This window comes from Lytechinus pictus, chromosome 7, assembly GCF_037042905.1.
Source record: "Lytechinus pictus isolate F3 Inbred chromosome 7, Lp3.0, whole genome shotgun sequence".
NCBI classification, from domain to species: Eukaryota; Metazoa; Echinodermata; class Echinoidea; order Temnopleuroida; family Toxopneustidae; genus Lytechinus; species Lytechinus pictus.
In genome coordinates, this window is record NC_087251.1 from 16,353,213 (window position 1) to 16,371,592 (window position 18,380).

Here is an 18,380-nt window from a genome sequence, read left to right on the forward strand (position 1 = left end):
ACTTTTTATTTCACCCTTGCTATTTACTTCTATGCAAGATAAAACGAATACTGTGGAGCATAAAGAACACCGTATGCTATTGTCCCTATAGTATATTGTACCAATAATGCAATTATTTTGACAAAACGCACTGCTTTCTTCTTCAAAACCAACAGTGGCATCTTCTTTAGATTTTAATAGGAAAGTTTTCTATTTGTAGTACAATAAGCACTATATGAGTACATAAAGTGAATGGCTTCTATAACTAGCACATAACACTTTGAGTATAAAGTGCATAATTATGTAGAATATATGAATCATCTTCTTTTATAAGGTTATCAACGATGAAACGAAAATAACTCTGTACAGGAGCAAGTTTTATGATTTTCCTGGATCACCCCCCCCCCACCTGTATATTCTTTCCAGTAAATTTGCTTGGTTATAGAAATTGATTATTGAATGAAATTGGATTTAAGTATAATGTATTGTAATGTCTCGATAAAGTTCCACACGTCTTTGGGTCATTTCTTGCACTTATGCGTTAATTTGAAAGAAATCTCATCTAGAATCTGTATATTTACATCTTAATGCATATATTTCACATATCTCTTTAATGGTGATAATCTAAATGAAAGAATACATAAAAAATAGATTCATATAGTTTCTGAATAAAATGCAATTTCTGTAGCAAACATGAATACTTTGAAAACATTTCTAAACAGAGTGGCATGAGCAATTCCATTCAAGACATAGATACACTGTCTGTAAAGGCAAAATAAAAACAAAACAGATATTCAAATTGATTTTGCATGATCAATTACTAATATCCTAAAAAATAAACTCTTGGAATAATAGTAGAAGATATTTAGGAACGTTTGTTTTACGTGAATAACCAAAAAGGTTTGTTTTCCAAAGGCAGATCCAGGATCAACGGGGCACTTTTTCTTTTAATTATTGATCCCGCAGTATAAGACATAAGCAAATGCATAATTTAGCAGGTTGTATAGAGATGGCTAGCCCATAGGGATATCATAAACTAAATAAAAAATAAAATACATTAAATTATCGGTACTTCATTGCATATTTCGAATAGGGTTATCCCCAATAGAATAAAAGTCATTATCTTGTTAATGAATGCTCAACAAAATTTGAGAATGTAAAGATAACTACAAAACTAACAATTGGTCAATATAACATTATAGTATGAATTACGCTGAGAAAAATACATTTCACCTTTATCACTGACAGTGTATTAAACGATTCAAAGAAAAACATGACGATATATATGTATGCTGCTTCAAAGTCCTCAATATACACATAGAAATGCAGACCGCACAGCAGTCGTACATCCATCACCAGTAAGGAAAATAATAATTCAAATTTCGAGCGGTTGGTAAGATTGTCTGATGTCATCATAATATGAACGATGGTCTGAATTATCATGGAGATATCAAAAGGGAAACTTCACCCTGACAATAAGTGGGTCTTATTAAAAAATAAAAAATAAAGGAAATTATTGGTGGTTTGATGAAAGCTCGTCATAGAGCATGGAGTTTTTATCTTATTTTTTGTTTAAATGTTCATTTTGTGGCGTCACAGACAAGTAGCCCCTCTATACGCCTTTTGATAAATAATGCCTAAAATGCCATTTCCCCCAAAATTGTTTTATTTGTCAGGGGGTGTATCCTCTGACAAATCATTCTATAGCCCCCAGAAGGATAATGTTTTACTATATTGAGCCACTCCCTCCCTTATTTTCTCCCCAAAAGGGACAGGTCCTAGTTGGCTTTAAGTGCCTTCTAATTCGTTTGTATTATGGTCGCAGGAAAACGAAACCCACATGTCTTGTCATTTCTACTCCTCTCTCAGCAAATCCAGAAATTTTTTCAGGATCTCTTCCCTACCAAAGAACCTTCTCTCTTCTTTGGCCCCGTCATGGGACGTTTGTAAGACCTCCTGTTTCTTGTTTGCTTCTAACTCCTCCCTTCTCTTTGCGGCGGCTCCGGCAGTGGTCTCTGGCTCGTAGTAGCAGTAAGTAGTCTCGATTGTGTCTTCGGCGGCTGCGTTACTATCTTTATTGGGTTGAGGATACGCTCCAACCTTCTCATCTGCGTTGTTAAGATACGCAGTGTCTATTTTCAGAGTTTCTTCCTTAACAGTCATCCCATGTACCTGTAGAAAAAAGTGGTAATTTCAAATGCATCCTACACTATTTTGTTAGAATCATGGCTACCACGAAGTTTCACTTTGCAATCATCGGTAAGGCTATAATTTAAAGAATGCTAAATGACCAGACTTTGATACAAACCTCAATAGTTGAGAGCATAATTCAAAGAATTGCTGACCCTTTCTTGTAACTGTTCACGATTGACCTTTCATAATTATACTTCCTTTTAATCATCATTGTCATAATCATATCAAGTTGGTCTCGATCATATTAAAGATGATTAAATAAGTGGGAAATAACCTTATCCAAAGTTGTATAGATTTAAAAAATCTATGCATGCAAAAAACGCTATTTGAAGAAAATCAAATGCGTAATGTGATAAGCACTAAAAATTCCCCAGTTTTCTGGCTACAAACCTCTTTATGGAAACACGTTATATCACGGTCTTTAGGGCTTTGCATAGCTACTCTCCGGCATAATACTTGCCTGGCAAACGATGAAAAATGCATGAACCTCGCATTGCTGTATTTTGTAATTAAATTGGTATATGATTTGTCAATTTTGCTTTTTGGTCCGATCTGGGTCATTACGTTTCCGCATTATCGTCGCTGGAGACTTACCTGTTGACACGTTTGGGAGTATCTGAAGAGATAAAAGCTCGTCTCGGTAGGAAGGTAAATAGGATGCATGGGGGAGGCATCATTCCGGCAACAAAAGTAGAACTGAGAGGATGTCTTCCTGTACATCCCTTCTGGCAACATACCGTGTTGTAAGATGTTATTGTTCGACGCACTCTCAGTATATTTCAGGTATCCCTCTGTGAACTCTGTAATGAAATTAGAAATAGTGTACATAAATATATACACGACATCGTCAAAGTTTATTGATCACAAATGACCTGCAATCTTGCCTTCATAACCTGAAACTACATTACTTTATCACCTTGAAAATTGTTGATACCACAACATGATCAGAGTTCATTGAACCAAAACGCAATCAGACCTTGTTTGTGTCACCTGGACTTGTCAAATGATAAGTAACACTGCCTTTGGGAAAGAGGCGCCCACGTCATGCATCTCTTGCTCCCTAAATGCAGGCGAGATAAAAAGTTGTAATCCGGTTTTCACAACTTACTTGTTTCTATATCTGGTGGTCCCTTAGCAGGATTTGTATTTTGAAAAAATCGTGGATAAAATTTCGATATGTATGTAACTAAACATGTAAAGGTTAATTTGATAGATACCGACTCTCACCCATGTCTTAAGAATGATTATTGCCTTGTTTACTGAACAGATGAGAACGCAAAATGTTTTTAGGATTGAACTATGTTGGCCTACAATGGATATTGCTCGTAGTTCGAGGAACCCACAAGAAGACATGTTAGGTCCAAGATTTTAATAAGGTATATATATATATACATAATATGTATTTGATATATTGAAAATACAAAAGAAATCATATAGAAATTGAGTGATAGTACGTCCTTTGAAAGTAGTGTAATAGCTTTTATAGGTCTGAACTCTCATTCATAGTTTGACTACACCATTGTGATATTTTGACAAAGGGAAGAAGCATTAGATATTTGGGGTTAGATGTACGACGGAATACGTTATTACCTCGAGGACAAGAGGCACCATACTTGTAGATACAATAGGTGCCGGGCATCCAGTCCCAAGATGGTGCATGTGGATCCTGAGACAACTGCTTCACATCCTTTACGCAGAACCATAACTTCGCGCTACTCTCAAAGATTTCGTCACTCAAATGTTGGGATGCCGTCCATTGATTCACGCTGAATTCCATGAATCGCATAAGCCTATCACCTTCGTTCCATGTCAGGTACTCTGTATTAGGGCAAGTTCCACTTGGGTTCCTGGCTGGCTTTGGCAAGGCATACGTGCCATCTGGCCAGACTATAGGTACACGAACGTCCGGATCTGAAAAGAATAGACAGTTTCACGTACGATTAGTGTGGTAAGATTTCAAAGTACAGTTCGGTAAAACTTCAAACCAGATTAATTGCGTGTTTTTTTTCTATATGTAATGTTACATAAAACACGTAAAAGGTAAATTGTAAGAGAAACTATTTTCATTCATTTAGTTTTTATAACTTCAGGTGATTGATTGCATATGAAAAACAAGCAATGTGATGAAAGAAATAACAAGTAAGGTAACAAATAAAGTAACACGTAAAGAATTATTAATACTGTTCAAGTAGAAAAGAAGGTTTTAGATGTCTCAGTCAAAGTCATGTCTTGTTACAACACTCCAGTGGGCATATTTAACGAGGCAGCATAGTATTGAGGATTTTGAAATGAACTATAGTGACGATAATACATGGGTTCATAGGACTCTTTCTATAAGTGACCTTTTCTAGAAAAAAAGAATAGCATATTTTAGCATCAACTTCGCAGACGCTTTTTAAAACGTTAAGAATCGATTGAAATGCTCATAAATCACAATAGACTGATTCGAGGTCATTGTCAAAAGTTAATGGACCGGGACAGCACATCGTCTTAAGATTCGGACCAGACGAAAAATTGCAAACAATTATGTCGTTTTTCCAGAGTCCAGAACGACACTTTTGTTTTGATTAACCGATTTGTTGACAAAGGCTGCTTTCTGATTAAGGGATCTGACAAAAGATTATCAGCGTTAGAGAAAGCGTCTGCGAAGTAATTGCAAAAATTTACGTACGTTCTCATTATAGATAAAATAGAAGATTTGAAATTTATTCAAAAGGCTAGGAGATTTTCCAGGGGAACACTGCTCTTTCCCACCTAACTAGCCATGGAGATGGTTGAGATGGCTGATTTACATGAAATTATTGCTAATCCCTCATGCATACCCTTTTTTATTACAATATTGTAGAATGACCCTTCATATAAGAAGAAGTATATTCAACACTAACACTGTGGGATGGGGTGGATATCTAGCCTAAATAAATAATGTTAGCGCGAAAAGGCGTAATTCGAAAAATCGCGAATAAAAAATCGATTACTTTTTTTTGCTTGGGGACTGAAAATGGAAGAACTGTCGCGATCCTGATCGCCAGCCAATCGCAGTTCTTTTGCTTTTTTGAAGATTAATCGTAATTATCTGCTGAGCACTGTGTGTGAGGGAGAGGGTGTGTGTGCGAGTGAGAGTGGGTGGGTGTGTGAGGATGTTTGGGAGGATGGGTGTGAGTTTATGTGTGTGAATCCTCTCTCGATTTGAAAAGCGATGTTTTTCTACCCCACGATAGTCGAAAACAGTAATTGATGTGGATGGTGTTTGAAGGTTTGAAGTGATTGTTGCATTTGTATATGTGCATATTGTACACTGCGACACCTTTTGCAAAGGTCGGGATAATGGCTACTACATGACTAAGGAAAAACCGGTTTTTTTTCGAAAGATCAATATCGGCCATTCAATGGAAAACAAAAAATATTTAACTACATTGATCTTCGGTAAAGGAAATAATCTTTTTGGTTGCGCAGTATTCTCGTCATTTATTCTATAATAATTTGAATTTAGGAATGCGTAAATAAAAGTAATTTAAAGATTCGAAGCTGATTGATGAAATTGTATCTCTAATGATTGAGTTTCCCTAATGAGTGAATTTATAAGGCATTATGATAATTTTTACTTGCCTTGAGTGGCTGGAGTTATTTTCTTATATTCAATGTATCCTGTGTAGGCCTTCAAGAGGTTGGCAGACATTGCGGTCCTATCCCATCCAACAGGGCAAAGGGTTCCTTCATGAGACTTCTGTGATGTCCAATATCTGTCATCCGCCAGTAATTCATTCAGCCCAATCAATTTCAGGTTGATGGGTTCTTAAATTAATATAACAAAAAGAGAAACCAAAATTTTAAAAAATACTACAGCGGGAATATTAACTACGAAATATATTGCCATAGTTAGTCTACGATACATGCACTCTATGATTAAGGAAGAAAAAAAGAAAAATCCAACAACCAAAATACATTTCCTTTGTACCCTACTTTAATATTGTGGATGTATTTATTCGCATAAGCAATTCTGCCCTTAATTACTGTTTCCACAATTATTATACTACAAAAGGAAGCAAATTTGCACACCATTTTTTATATTTTGGTTGTAAGGTGCAAATTTGCTCCACAAAATAAACTAATTTAAAAACTGAGTCTTTCTTATTGATTGAAATCAATCTAAAACAAATATGGAAACCAGCGACGACATAAGCTTGACTGCGTCTTACACACTGTTTCTCGGCCTTTTTTTAAACACAAGGCCAACTTTCATCATTGAAGACTGAATATGATCTATTTAATGGGGATTTTCAATACAGCATAAAAGCGTTATCTAAAACACCAAGCACGTTATTAAAGCCTGTCACTGTAACAACTATTGTTTCAACTTTTAAACAATTGCCACAATGCGTAGTCTTTGCATTAGACGTATTACTGACGTTTCGCATAACAGCATCAGACTCGAAAAGACAAAGACAAACCCTGCAGCCTCGTAGTAGTATTGCTATTTCATGAATCGAAAATGACCAAGTGTTGCACACACACTCATACACCCGCATAAACCCTCACACTCCCACACACATATACCTTATTTTACGTGACTAGCCAATTACGTTCTCAATTTGAATTATGTGCTCACCATTTTTATTGGGGCGGGGCTTGATGCCCGATAAACCCTCCCCGTGAGTTCAAGTTTACTATTTGGTACAACTTTTGTTGTATGTAGGAAGCGATCAAACGATTGATCAGACAACAAAGTTTCATTGTAATATTTTCTTCGATGCACGTTCACTTTTGCTTTCGACAATTTCGACACATAAAAAGTCAAAACTTTTTTTCTATCTCCCTGCATTGTTGAAATCTTCGTCCAGTATTTCCTCGTTTTTATTCAGACTATATCAGTTTGGCCTAACATCGGTAACATATTCATTGATATTAGAGCCTCGAAGTTTAGGTGTATACTATTGCCCTATCGCCCTTATGTATGCCACTCACCCTGTAACGCTTGAGTTCCCACTTGGAAGGCTGTGCTTGTACTTTCAAACTTCTCCTGTGAGGTTTTGTCTGCATTAAATCTACTGATGTCTACCGATACCGATGCAGAGGCGATCTTGTAATGTCCCCCAAAGCTCAAGCTGTCCGAATTCTTTTAAATGGGGGAGTGAAAAGAGATTTTGGTTTACTCATCGTTGAAGTTTCAATATCATGATGTGTGTATTACAGTACAAAAAATAATACATGTAATGGAGGGAATTAGTACGAATATACGCACGAAGTACGTATATATAACAGCCGAGAGCGTTTGGGCTGCTTCAAAGGCAACGAGGGTGTGTGTGAGGGTGGGTGGGGGGTGTGTTTAATTATTATGATACCTGAACAAAATGATGTATTGTATGTTTTATGAGATAAAAATTACGGATCATTGTCATTTGATAATCCAACCTCATCTCAAAACCATGATCGGTCCATAGAATCAGTCATTAGTTCCAGCCATTAGCCATTTACTGCTTTTTTAGCTAAAAAGTGACCTTTCTGGTGATATACTTTTCGACAATCATTTGAATTTGATCCATATCATCGTAAATCATGATACTGTACACAGACGCTTATTTCACAATAGCGCTCAGTAACAGAAATCAATTTAAGCAAAAGGGGTCCTGTCCCAAGATGATACCCTGTGAGAATCCACATATTAATATCATGAATGGATGCCACAAATAATTTTTGTTTAAGAGTTATTATTTTCTATTACTGGTGTAGCTTGTTTCCTGTTATTAAACATTTTGAAGAAACATGTAAACCATGAATATGTTGATGGTGACTAGTTTAGAGTGATTCCTTTTTTTAAGACAGTAGATTTTAGCCACCAAAAATGTTTGGAGAATGTTTGAAGAGTGAGGGAACATATAAAAAAGAAAAATCTACCTGCTTTGACGCCTGTTTGATAAAGGATGATGTGGTTGTACGATTCGTTGAACCGGAACGCATTCCCGCATCCAGCTCCATCACAACGTGCTATGATACAAGAAAGTAAGTGTATGAATAAACAAAATGCTCAATTCCATACGCCTAGAATATTTGTAATAGTTTTCTGTATGTTAGTTGTGATAGAATGAATAAAGAATTTTGACAAATAATTTGCAACGAAAACATTTTCCTCGTATTCGACCTAACTTTATTCATTGATCATAATTTCTACTTTTTAGTCATTCATCTTTTCAGTAATCTACTTCTTATCCTTTTATATACTAATTTATTCATTTTAATCTTGATACCACTGCTCTTTCTTTTCAAACGGACTATACGAATAGAAAAAAAAAATAATATTTAGGATTCATTTCCCAACTTACCGTTCCCCATCTATCAATGAAGTCCATGTATTTCTTCGTATTGGCTTCGTATGTAGCAGGTAGATCACAGACGGCAGCGTAGAAACTGCGGGTAATATCAAAGCCATCGGCTTTAGCCAGTTCTGACATGTACCTGATATTCCCGAAGTTTGTTATTGTCTCCTTGGTGAAATACACATTGCCTCCACTCTCTTGGTCTTTTGCAATTTTCTTATAATCTGTAGCACATAAAAAGACTCATTATTGTGCCTGTTTCACAAAGGACGTACAATTATGATAACTTTAGATCTATGGTAACTACCATGGTAACAAAGTTCAGCAGCCAATCAAAATTAAGATATCCATTGTAGTTATCATGATCGTCTTTATGAGACAGACATTATTTGACTTCGTAACTCCAATAGTGCAGTTCAAACCGAATTTCTTAGGTCCACCTTAACCAGATAGGGCAAGTAAAGACCATTTTGTTATTTTAAAACATTCTTTTCAAAATCTTAACGTTCATCATTCTATTCTGTAAAGCCTGGTCCATAATCTTCGAACGTTTCCTCATATAAGTGTCTCAATCATATATCCATTGAAAGGTTTTTTTTTCTTCTTTCAGACCAGTGTGTTATGTTCGTTTAAACCACTGTTACCAGTATCATTCTGCACTGATTGTTCATTATGAATTGAATTTTTTATGATTGTGTTCCCGAATAAACATACTGTCATGACTACAGGTCCGGCTGTAGGCTCATATTTGTGTTTAACCACGAACCTCCCAACTCATTGTTTTAACTCTAGAAGACACTGAGAAGTTCCTACATCATAAATCGTTTATAAACCAAGTGAAAATAAGCAAAGTTATGTATTCCTTACCATGGCTGCCAGCAAATTTGACCGAAGCAAAGACGACGTTCAAACTGGCTGTTAGGTGACAAATTTGGGGAAAAGTACATTAATCAGATTAATTTGACCAAAGATCGTGTGGGAGGGTTCACAAAAAAGTCAGATAATTTTTTAATACTTCTTTTGCTTCTTCCTCCTTCTGTTCTTTTTCTTCTTCCTTTTTCCTTTTCTCGATTTCCTCCAGTCCTGGAGAAATATGGGATACATTGGGTTCGCAAGAAAAGCAGTTTATTAGAAATATGGCAAAGGGACAAGTAGGCCTCGGGACAAGTGCATAAGCTTTGTTCTGGAAGAGGATGGGTTACGAGACATCTTCAGTATTGCGAATTGCTATCAGAACACAAACAATGTCTATACGCCGCCACCACCAATGACCCGTCGTACAAAAAAATGTGAACGATACAAACACATACTTTTCATACTCAGCAATGCATTTACTCCGGATTGAAAGAAAGCTATCAATTAATTGTTAACTTGCTTTATTTTCATAATACCAAGGAAGTTTTCTTTCTTTGCTCTTATCCTTTTAATGTTTGGCTCTCTATGAATCAAGAACAACATTTTTTACCGAAAGTTATTTGTACCAAATACGAGATCGCAAGAGCATTTTGTTTCCTTAACTCACCCGATTCCTGCACCAAGTTGCTGAGAGAGTTTGCGTAGCTTTTCGCTCCAGAAAAGATCGATTGTACATCTGTTGTGTATTCAGTGTCTCGTGGCACGTACTCCACCTCGTCCGGCACGCTGAACCGGTTGTCTTTTGTTTTCTTATTTTGACGGTACGTGAGCTCTAAGATCTTCCTAGTCCCATGGAGTCCAGGATCGGCTCCACCAAGGTTCGTAGAGTCACCTTCTGGGTTCCCCATCACTAGGTTGTACCCGACTCCGATGTAGTCCATGCTATTTGGAACAACAGGTGTTACTGCGGCGCTGTCGACTGCGGCTACGAGCATGGTGGCCAAGAAGACCAGCACACAACGGCCTGCAGTGTGGCTTGCCATCTTTAGTTGACTGAGAATGGTACTGAGAAGTTTAAATCTGCAAGAACAATCAACGCCAAATGCCATTGTGGAAGTTGAAATGTAATATAACACATTATAAAAACGGTGTACATTTTCATGTTCACTACTAACATGGATCCTATTAGGATCTCCAGTGCTTGGGACCCTTTAGGTATGCATCACTACAGATCTCAGGTTATCTTCGCTTGGAGAATTACCAGAGACACACATAATGATAATAATAATAGCCGGATTTATAAAGCACTTTTTGCTTGATGATACAAAGCGCTGTTATTATTACCCCGGCTTTAGCTGCGCTGTCAATAGGCGCTCAAGACAAATTCGAGACATTTCTTCCTGCCGGGTACCCATTCACCTCACCTGGGTTGAATGCAGCACAGCGTAGGTAAATTTCTTGCTCAAGGAAAACACGTCATTGCTGAGAATCGAACCAAAGTCCCTCAGAACAAGAGACAAGAGTCATAGCCACTAGACAACGACGCCTCTTTAAGGACACACATTGCACATGACACGATTCTTGATTACCTTTCATTAAACAATTGAGCATTTAAATTCTTTGAATTATTTGCTTGATTCACCTCCCATATTATACGATATTCGTACTCAGATCGATGCTGACAGTTTTCTCTTTAACAAATATATTGTTTACATTATAAAGTAATGGACTTTCATACCAGGTTGTTTCTTTGTATGCTAGTTTAATTATATTGTGCACCAAAGTAATATACCAGGGTGTCCCACAAAAGATGGAGCAGTGGGTTTAAAGTACTTTGCCTTTAGTCTCTAATTCTTATTTTTACCGTTGGCTAAACCATTTTTAACGAAGAAAATGATGCCAAGATCATGGAATTTGGTTTAATTCTTTTTCAAATACATACATTTTAAAGTAAGATATTTTCAACCGAACGTTGTACTTTTTTTCGGTACCCCGTTGCATTCTTCACAAATGCAAAAAGTGAATTCTCAGCAGTCGGTACTTTCATAGCATAGGATTAAATACTTAAGTTTGATGAGTATAAAGATAATCTTATCACAAACGTTTGTTTCCTTCATTGCTTCGTTTATCGAAAACATGACTTTGAAAAGGTCTAACACACCATCACATGTTTTATGAATCTTATCAAAAGTTTTCTTAATATTAAGAACTAATTATCTGGTTTACTTTAGCAATAAAGGAAACCATGAAAAGAAGCCCATTTATCATAGACTTTGGTTTATATATTCTTACATCTTCTCATTCATCTCACATTTCAATAGAACAATCATCAACCCCCTGGCGAATGTAATTATTATTTGATTGTTCGCTCAGCTCTGACGTGTGTCACGACATCTTCAATCTACATGTATAAAAACATGTATTCAATGATCGGTCCCGTTATTGCTGGTAAACATGTTTTTCACCTTGATTCTCATGAACCCTATAGGTCAGCAGCCTCGCCATCCCATAATATGTTCTTATATAATTATTGCCATTAATCTTGTATTAACGATATCCAATAAAAGATATCAAATTTCTACACACCCTACACTGTTGACATATCAAAACTGTGAACATGTTTGGTTCGTTTTGATCTTTTATGCTTGAAATACTTATTTTTTTAAGCTTTGAAACTTTAGAATTTAAGTCTTATTGTTAGTCTTAGAATAGCATATTGTCCACAGCGAAACCATATTGTGAGACCACATTCTTGGATGCATTTCTGTAATTTTTCTCTCCTCTCCCTTCTCTATCCCCATCTCTCAACATCTCTGTTTCTCTCTCAGCAAAACGATTTATTTCTTAAAGAATTATTGTTGATAAAGATTGTAATATATCCATCAGAATCAACTGAAATAAACTATCCATTTGTCAGTAGTCATGATAGTTTACATCGGGCATTGTTACGAAAAATGGGCCTGTGGAAAATGCAAAGTTTGTGGATCTTATGTCACCCTTTACATTTAATATCAGCTTTTGCATTAGAAGACGAAGGCCATCTATTTCCCCCATCATTATTGGTTGCACTTTTGTTGAACCATAGCCTCATCACGAATGTCAGTATTTAATAGAGACCCACTTTAGTTTGAACCCAATCCAACGGAACAATCATCGACTTCATACATCATTGTACTGACATGCATTCACGTAATTATTTGAAGATATTGATGAATATAACAACAAAATACGCCAAAGCAGATCATCGTCTGCTGCCGATGTATTCAATCGCCACAAAGCTGTCTGGTCGGGGTTTTTTATAACGCATTCTTTCTCCCATGCAATGTCTGATTGCTATACTGACACCCTCGGCGTTGTCGGCGGTGCCGCGGTCATGACGGAAGCCTGGAATTTGTTGGGTGAGGCCAAATCACGTGCTGGGAATTAGCACCCCTGGGAAATACTTGCACCCCTGCACACACCCTCACTCTACCTCACACACGAACACACATACCCTCCTTTTTACGCCTAAATCAAGTAAACGACACACTAACTAGACGGCTTTTCCAATCATGGATCAGCCCTATGTTTTTTATTTCTCTTTCTCTTTCTCTCACTCTTTCCCTCTGTGTAAAAAAGATGTCCGTGTGTAAGGCTATGATGGAGTGCTGTTTTTAATTACGTGTGGGTTTGTCTGAATGCACTGTAAAAAATGAAGTGCTAATTTAGCACTTATATACAGTGCTTGTATAGTGACTGCACTACGAGTGCTGATTTTCTAGTTCAAATTTAAACTATGTGTGTGTGTGTGTGTGTGTATATATATATATATATATATATATATATATATATCACTCCCCAGACTCTTTCTATAACACAGAAAATCTTTTGTCAAAAGCCCTTCATAACAAAGCAGCCGAATCTTAAAGGGCTGCTTCAGACTGAAGATATTCATATTTTGATAAACAGAGTAAAACTCACAGAGCAATATGTCGAAAACTTGATCTAAATCGGATAACAAATAAGTTATTAGATTTTAAAAATTTGCATTATTCCAGTGGAACAGTTCTAGGCATGTCATTATGAATATTTATTAGGTGGGCTGGTGATGTCATATCCCCACTTGTTATTTTTTTTTTAAATGTAATTAGGTTTATTTAAAAAAATTCTACCAAGAAATAAAACTATTGGATTGACAACTAATTATGTGCATTAGTCATTTATTTACACAACTAATTTTATCATAATGGAGACAAATCATTTATAGATTGTATGAAAAAAATGAAACAATTATGATTTCATGTAATAACATTAAAAAAAAGTGGGGATATGACATCATCAGCCCACCTAATGAATATCCATGAGGATGTGCATATATAAGTTTTCACAAAATATTGATTAACTTTAGAATTCAATAACTTCGTTATTTTTTAACCGGTTTTGATGATATTTTCACCATTTTGCTTTGTGAATTTTACTCTATTTATTCAGATATAAATATTTTCAGCCCGGACCATCCCTTTCACACAATCCCTACGATTCGATTTGATTCGAAAAAAGACACCAGTATTACCTGCAACCTTCATTTTCTTTTATATTTCTTTATTTTATTATTTTTGTTCATTTTCTTTCCTTTTATTCAATATTTGTCGGTGAAACTTATTAGGAACATATGAAGAGCTCACTTGTAAAGGGGGTTGGGTCCATTTTTCATCACATTTGATTTTTATGTCTCAATGTATACATTTTTAGGAGCTCTATAAGATGATACCAAAGAAAAGTTGAAATTCCTATCAAAAAGTGAACTAAAATGGCAAAGAAAAATCACTTTTTTTTTAAACGGGTAAGGTCTATTTCAGTTTAGTTGCAAAAGGGATTAGATCCACACAGATTTTTTGGGAAAAGAATATCTCAAAAATATGAAGACAGGTAAATTTCTTTTATACCCAATTTTATGTTCTCATCCAGTTTTGCATAAGAATATTGCAATATGGGAGAATTAAAAAAATGATTTTCTTGGAGTGGACCTAACCCCTTTTGCAACCAAAATCTTCTGAAGAACTTATTTGTCAAAAGGGGTTAGGTCAATTTTTCATTTATTTTATTGTTTTCTGTCTCTAAACCTCAAAATTTTTTGTCACTCTGATGATACCAAAGAAAATTTGAAATTCAAATGAAAACGTGAATGAAAGTGGCAAAGAAAAATCAATTTTTTTAATCAAAAGAGATTGGATTCATTTCAGTTTGCTTGCAAAAGGGGTTAAGTCCACAATGATATTGAAAAAAAATATTTAGAAAAAAATTGAAGACATGTAGATTTCTTTTACACCCTATTTTATGTCCACATGATAGGGTAGTACATCCAGACAATTTAGTTTCTCATAAGAATATTGCAATAAGTGAGCATAAAAAACATGGTTTTTCTCGGAATGGTCCAAAGTGGACCTAACCCCCTTTGCAACTAAACTCTTCATATACAGAACTATATTAATGATTCTAATCAATACAAGCAAAAATTAAAATAATTTTTTTAAGTTCTTACAAACATCACAATTTATAAATACATATTTTACATAATTGACTCGTAGAGCCGTTAGCTTAAGGTGAGTACTGTAGACAATTAAATTCTATATACGCTTCTAAATAGTTGAGCAATATAAGCATTTGCTATCTTCACAAAAAAATGCTTATATATATGTAGTAACGGGGGCCACATTTTTTTAAAACAAAGTGTGGGGATGAGGCCCAGCCCGTCGGTTCTGCGACCCCTGAGATAGAAGTAAAGATTTCATAACAGTGAGAAAGCCGAACACGTTTTATTATACGTGCAACGAGGAAGGAGAAAAAACAAGTGTATTTTTCCGTTACTGACGGACAATATTTCATAAAATCATTAATTATCTAGTAGGATAGAATTATTTCCCATTAATTACTTTGTGATTTTCGCAAGCATTCTATTCAATAATAATGTGAAACTTTAAAAAGATTCGTTGATATTTAATCATTAATTAATCGGAAATGTCCGTCCGTGATATTGATTTTTTAGTGTTTTTGCTCATTAACCTCGAAAATATTTTGCCACCAAAGCACAAAACTTAAGAATTTCCTTTATGCTCACTCTTAAACTGATCAAACTCACTTAATTTTTTTCCTTTCAAAATTGCATTCCAGCTTATACAATTTTTCTAATTCGTCCTTAAAAGAATTAAGTTCACGAAATTTACATTCTAATTCGTCGTATAAAATATGGTTTGACAAATTCCTTAAATATACTACAAGTAGCACTCTGCGACTTAAAAAATATAATTTAACATCGGACTTTTAGTTCTCGACAATGACAAGCTTGATTACACATTTTAATAGGTCGATGGAAATGATGGACAACATGTTAGAATGAAAGGCGAAACACATAACGAATAAATGAAATAAATATTTTACCAAAAAATAATTCAGTGACGATTGTCATAATATGTCTCTTTTAAAGGAAATAATTCACCCACTTGCTAATCCTCTTAGTCACATTTTAAACAAATAATTATCACAAGGTTTTTTTCCTCACTAATTCAAAATCGCCAAAGTCAAACCAATTTTCAAAAAAGACAATCCTCATGAAGTTAGTAATTATCTCCCCATTTTTCTCCTCCCAACTATATAAATAATATTTAAAAAAATAGTATATAACAGACTTTATAAATTCATTCACAAACACAATCTGCTAAATTCTAATCAATATGGCTCAGGAAAAAATACTAAACAATCTATGATAGCAAACACCATTGCTAACAAAGAACTTGTCTTTAGTAAGGCATTCGGTACACTTAATCACGATATTTTGCTTTCAAAACTTAATTATTGTGTACGAGGTCAATCCCTCTTATGGTTTCAAGATTATTTAAGAAATACGTCACATTTGATGGCTATGAAATACTTAACAATCTATGATAACAAACACCATCGCTAACAAAGAACGTGTCTTTAGTAAGGCATTCGGTACACTTATAAATCACGATATTTTACTTTCAAAACTTAATTATTATGGTGTTCGAGGTCAATCCCACTTTTGGTTTCAAGATTAAGAAATTGAAATAATACGTCACATTTGATGGTTATGACTCTGATTCACTTTTAGGTCATTGTGGTGTCCATCAAGGCTCCATTTTGGGCCCACTATTATTTCTAATATATGTCAATGACATTATTAATATATCATCCATTTTATCTTTTCTGTTATTCGCTGACGACACAAATATTTTTTTCTTCTCACAAAAATCTCACTTCCTTAAACAACACATTAAATCATGAAATAGATAAAGTATCACAGTGGTTTAAAGCTAAACAAATTATCTTTGAATATCACAAAAAAGACTCTTTATATATATCTAAAACATCATTCTCATATTTCTGATACTCAAATTCACTTACAGATTGACGAAACGGCACGTCATTAGAACGGAACACTCACTCTAAACTTTTAGGGGATATCATAGATCAAGCTTTATCTTTGAGTGAGCATATGCATCATTATATCGTATATTTCGAGAAGTATTGGAATTATTCCAGTTGAAATTTATTTTACCTCATATAACTTTATCCCCATTGTATAATCCTTAGTACTCTCGTATATAACCTATTGTAACGTTGTTTGGGCTTTATTTTTACAGGATCACATTCAGGGGCGGATCCAGCTTTATATAAAGGGGGGTTGGGGTGGTATGCGAGGGAGCGTAGCGACCGAGTCCAAGCGAGCGGAGCAAGCGAGGGGGAGGGTGTGGGAGGGGGGTGTCCCCCTCCCACAGTAGGGAAAATTTTTGAAAATCTGTGTGTGAAAATGGCGTTTTCTTGCATCTAAAAAAGATAAGATTTAAAAAAATGGTCACCGGATTTTTTTTTTTTTGGGGGGGGGGGTTTGCAACCCCCCCAACCCCCCTCTAGATCCGCTTCTGACATTACTTGGCTCACACCGATCCTTTATTTTTCAAACAGAAAACACTAAAAGTTGCAGACTTGCTTACTCTTCAAGTAGCTATCATTATGTTTAGGTGTATTTATAATCTACTCCCTTCGTCACTTGATGGAATGTTTAAGTGCAATAATTCTGTCCATACCTACCCAATTCGTACATCTGGGAACTTTCATCTCACAAACCCCAGACTGCTAATTACCTCTAAATCAATTCGGTGTCATGGTCCAGATATTTGGAATAATCTTGCAGACAATATTAAATCTTGTTCCACTTTGTACTCTTTAAAAGCAACTCTTAAAAGAAATATCATTCAATCTTAATCATCCCATACTACAAATTAACGTAAGCACACAAATATCATCATTAGCCACTTAACATTTTTTAAATTATATTCTACTGCTATCTACAGCACCCGCACCTGCACCTGCATTGCACCCATCTTGATGAGACCGCCATCAATTTCAAGCTTAACCGCTCACGATGGCAGACTCCTGCTAGTCTGCTGGGCAAACCCTTCACTCGAGTTAAGGGTCTGAATGTGCAGCCTACTCATGCCTTGTGTACTGAAGGCGTATTGGAACAGCAAGTTTTGTATGTGGTAGTCTTTGCGTGGAGCCACACTTATTGATCAAAGTTCCAATCAGGGTCTGTGCCTGCAGACTAGACTCCTGCCATGCCTGCGTTCAGTAGTAAATTTTAGTTTTTTATTATTGAAAAGTGAAGTACATGCTCAAATCATTTTTGTTCTAATTATGTATTATGATGATATTGTATACAATATCGATTATTTTGTATATTGCAAACAATGTTAATACTTTTGATAATGTATTATTGTGAACGCAGAAATAAAAATAAAACAAACAAACAAAAACCATTGTTCAAATGATAAAAAGTCATCTCATTTACTCTAATTTTTCTTTCTTGCACACAACTTTCCTGAATATATATAATTAATAAAAAAAGATCCGGCAAATCCAAAATTGTGGAATGAATAAATAAATGAAATAAATGCGCATAAAAATGATGAATGAAATGGTGTAATAAGACTTACCCCAAGACCCTTCAATAACCGTTTTTACCAGGCAATGCTGATTACAGAA

The 18,380-nt window shown here is 35.3% G+C and overlaps 1 protein-coding gene across 1 annotated transcript; it reads right to left on the reverse strand.

Moving 5' to 3' along the window:
• Positions 1-1,703: 1,703 nt before the first annotated feature.
• On the reverse strand, positions 1,704-18,380 carry LOC129265966 (uncharacterized). The gene is made up of 10 exons (XM_054903862.2): positions 18,332-18,380; positions 10,006-10,418; positions 9,351-9,398; positions 8,490-8,707; positions 8,065-8,154; positions 7,135-7,285; positions 5,779-5,964; positions 3,763-4,083; positions 2,767-2,972; positions 1,704-2,151 (listed from the first exon to the last, which is right to left on the reverse strand). The coding sequence occupies exons 2-10, from the start codon at positions 10,379-10,381 to the stop codon at positions 1,834-1,836; spliced, it is 1,914 nt and encodes a 637-aa protein (XP_054759837.2). The 5' UTR covers positions 10,382-10,418; positions 18,332-18,380; the 3' UTR covers positions 1,704-1,833.

Excerpts from the sequence above, each read along its gene's own strand:
- LOC129265966 (XM_054903862.2), bottom strand. The coding sequence starts at position 10,381 with ATGGCAAGCCACACTGCAGGCCGTTGTGTGCTGGTCTTCTTGGCCACC. Across the intron at positions 8,155-8,489 it reads TCATTGATAGATGGGGAACG|CACGTTGTGATGGAGCTGGA; the intron begins GTAAGTTGGGAA and ends CTTGTATCATAG. Across the intron at positions 2,973-3,762 it reads TGGTGCCTCTTGTCCTCGAG|AGTTCACAGAGGGATACCTG; the intron begins GTAATAACGTAT and ends ATTTCATTACAG.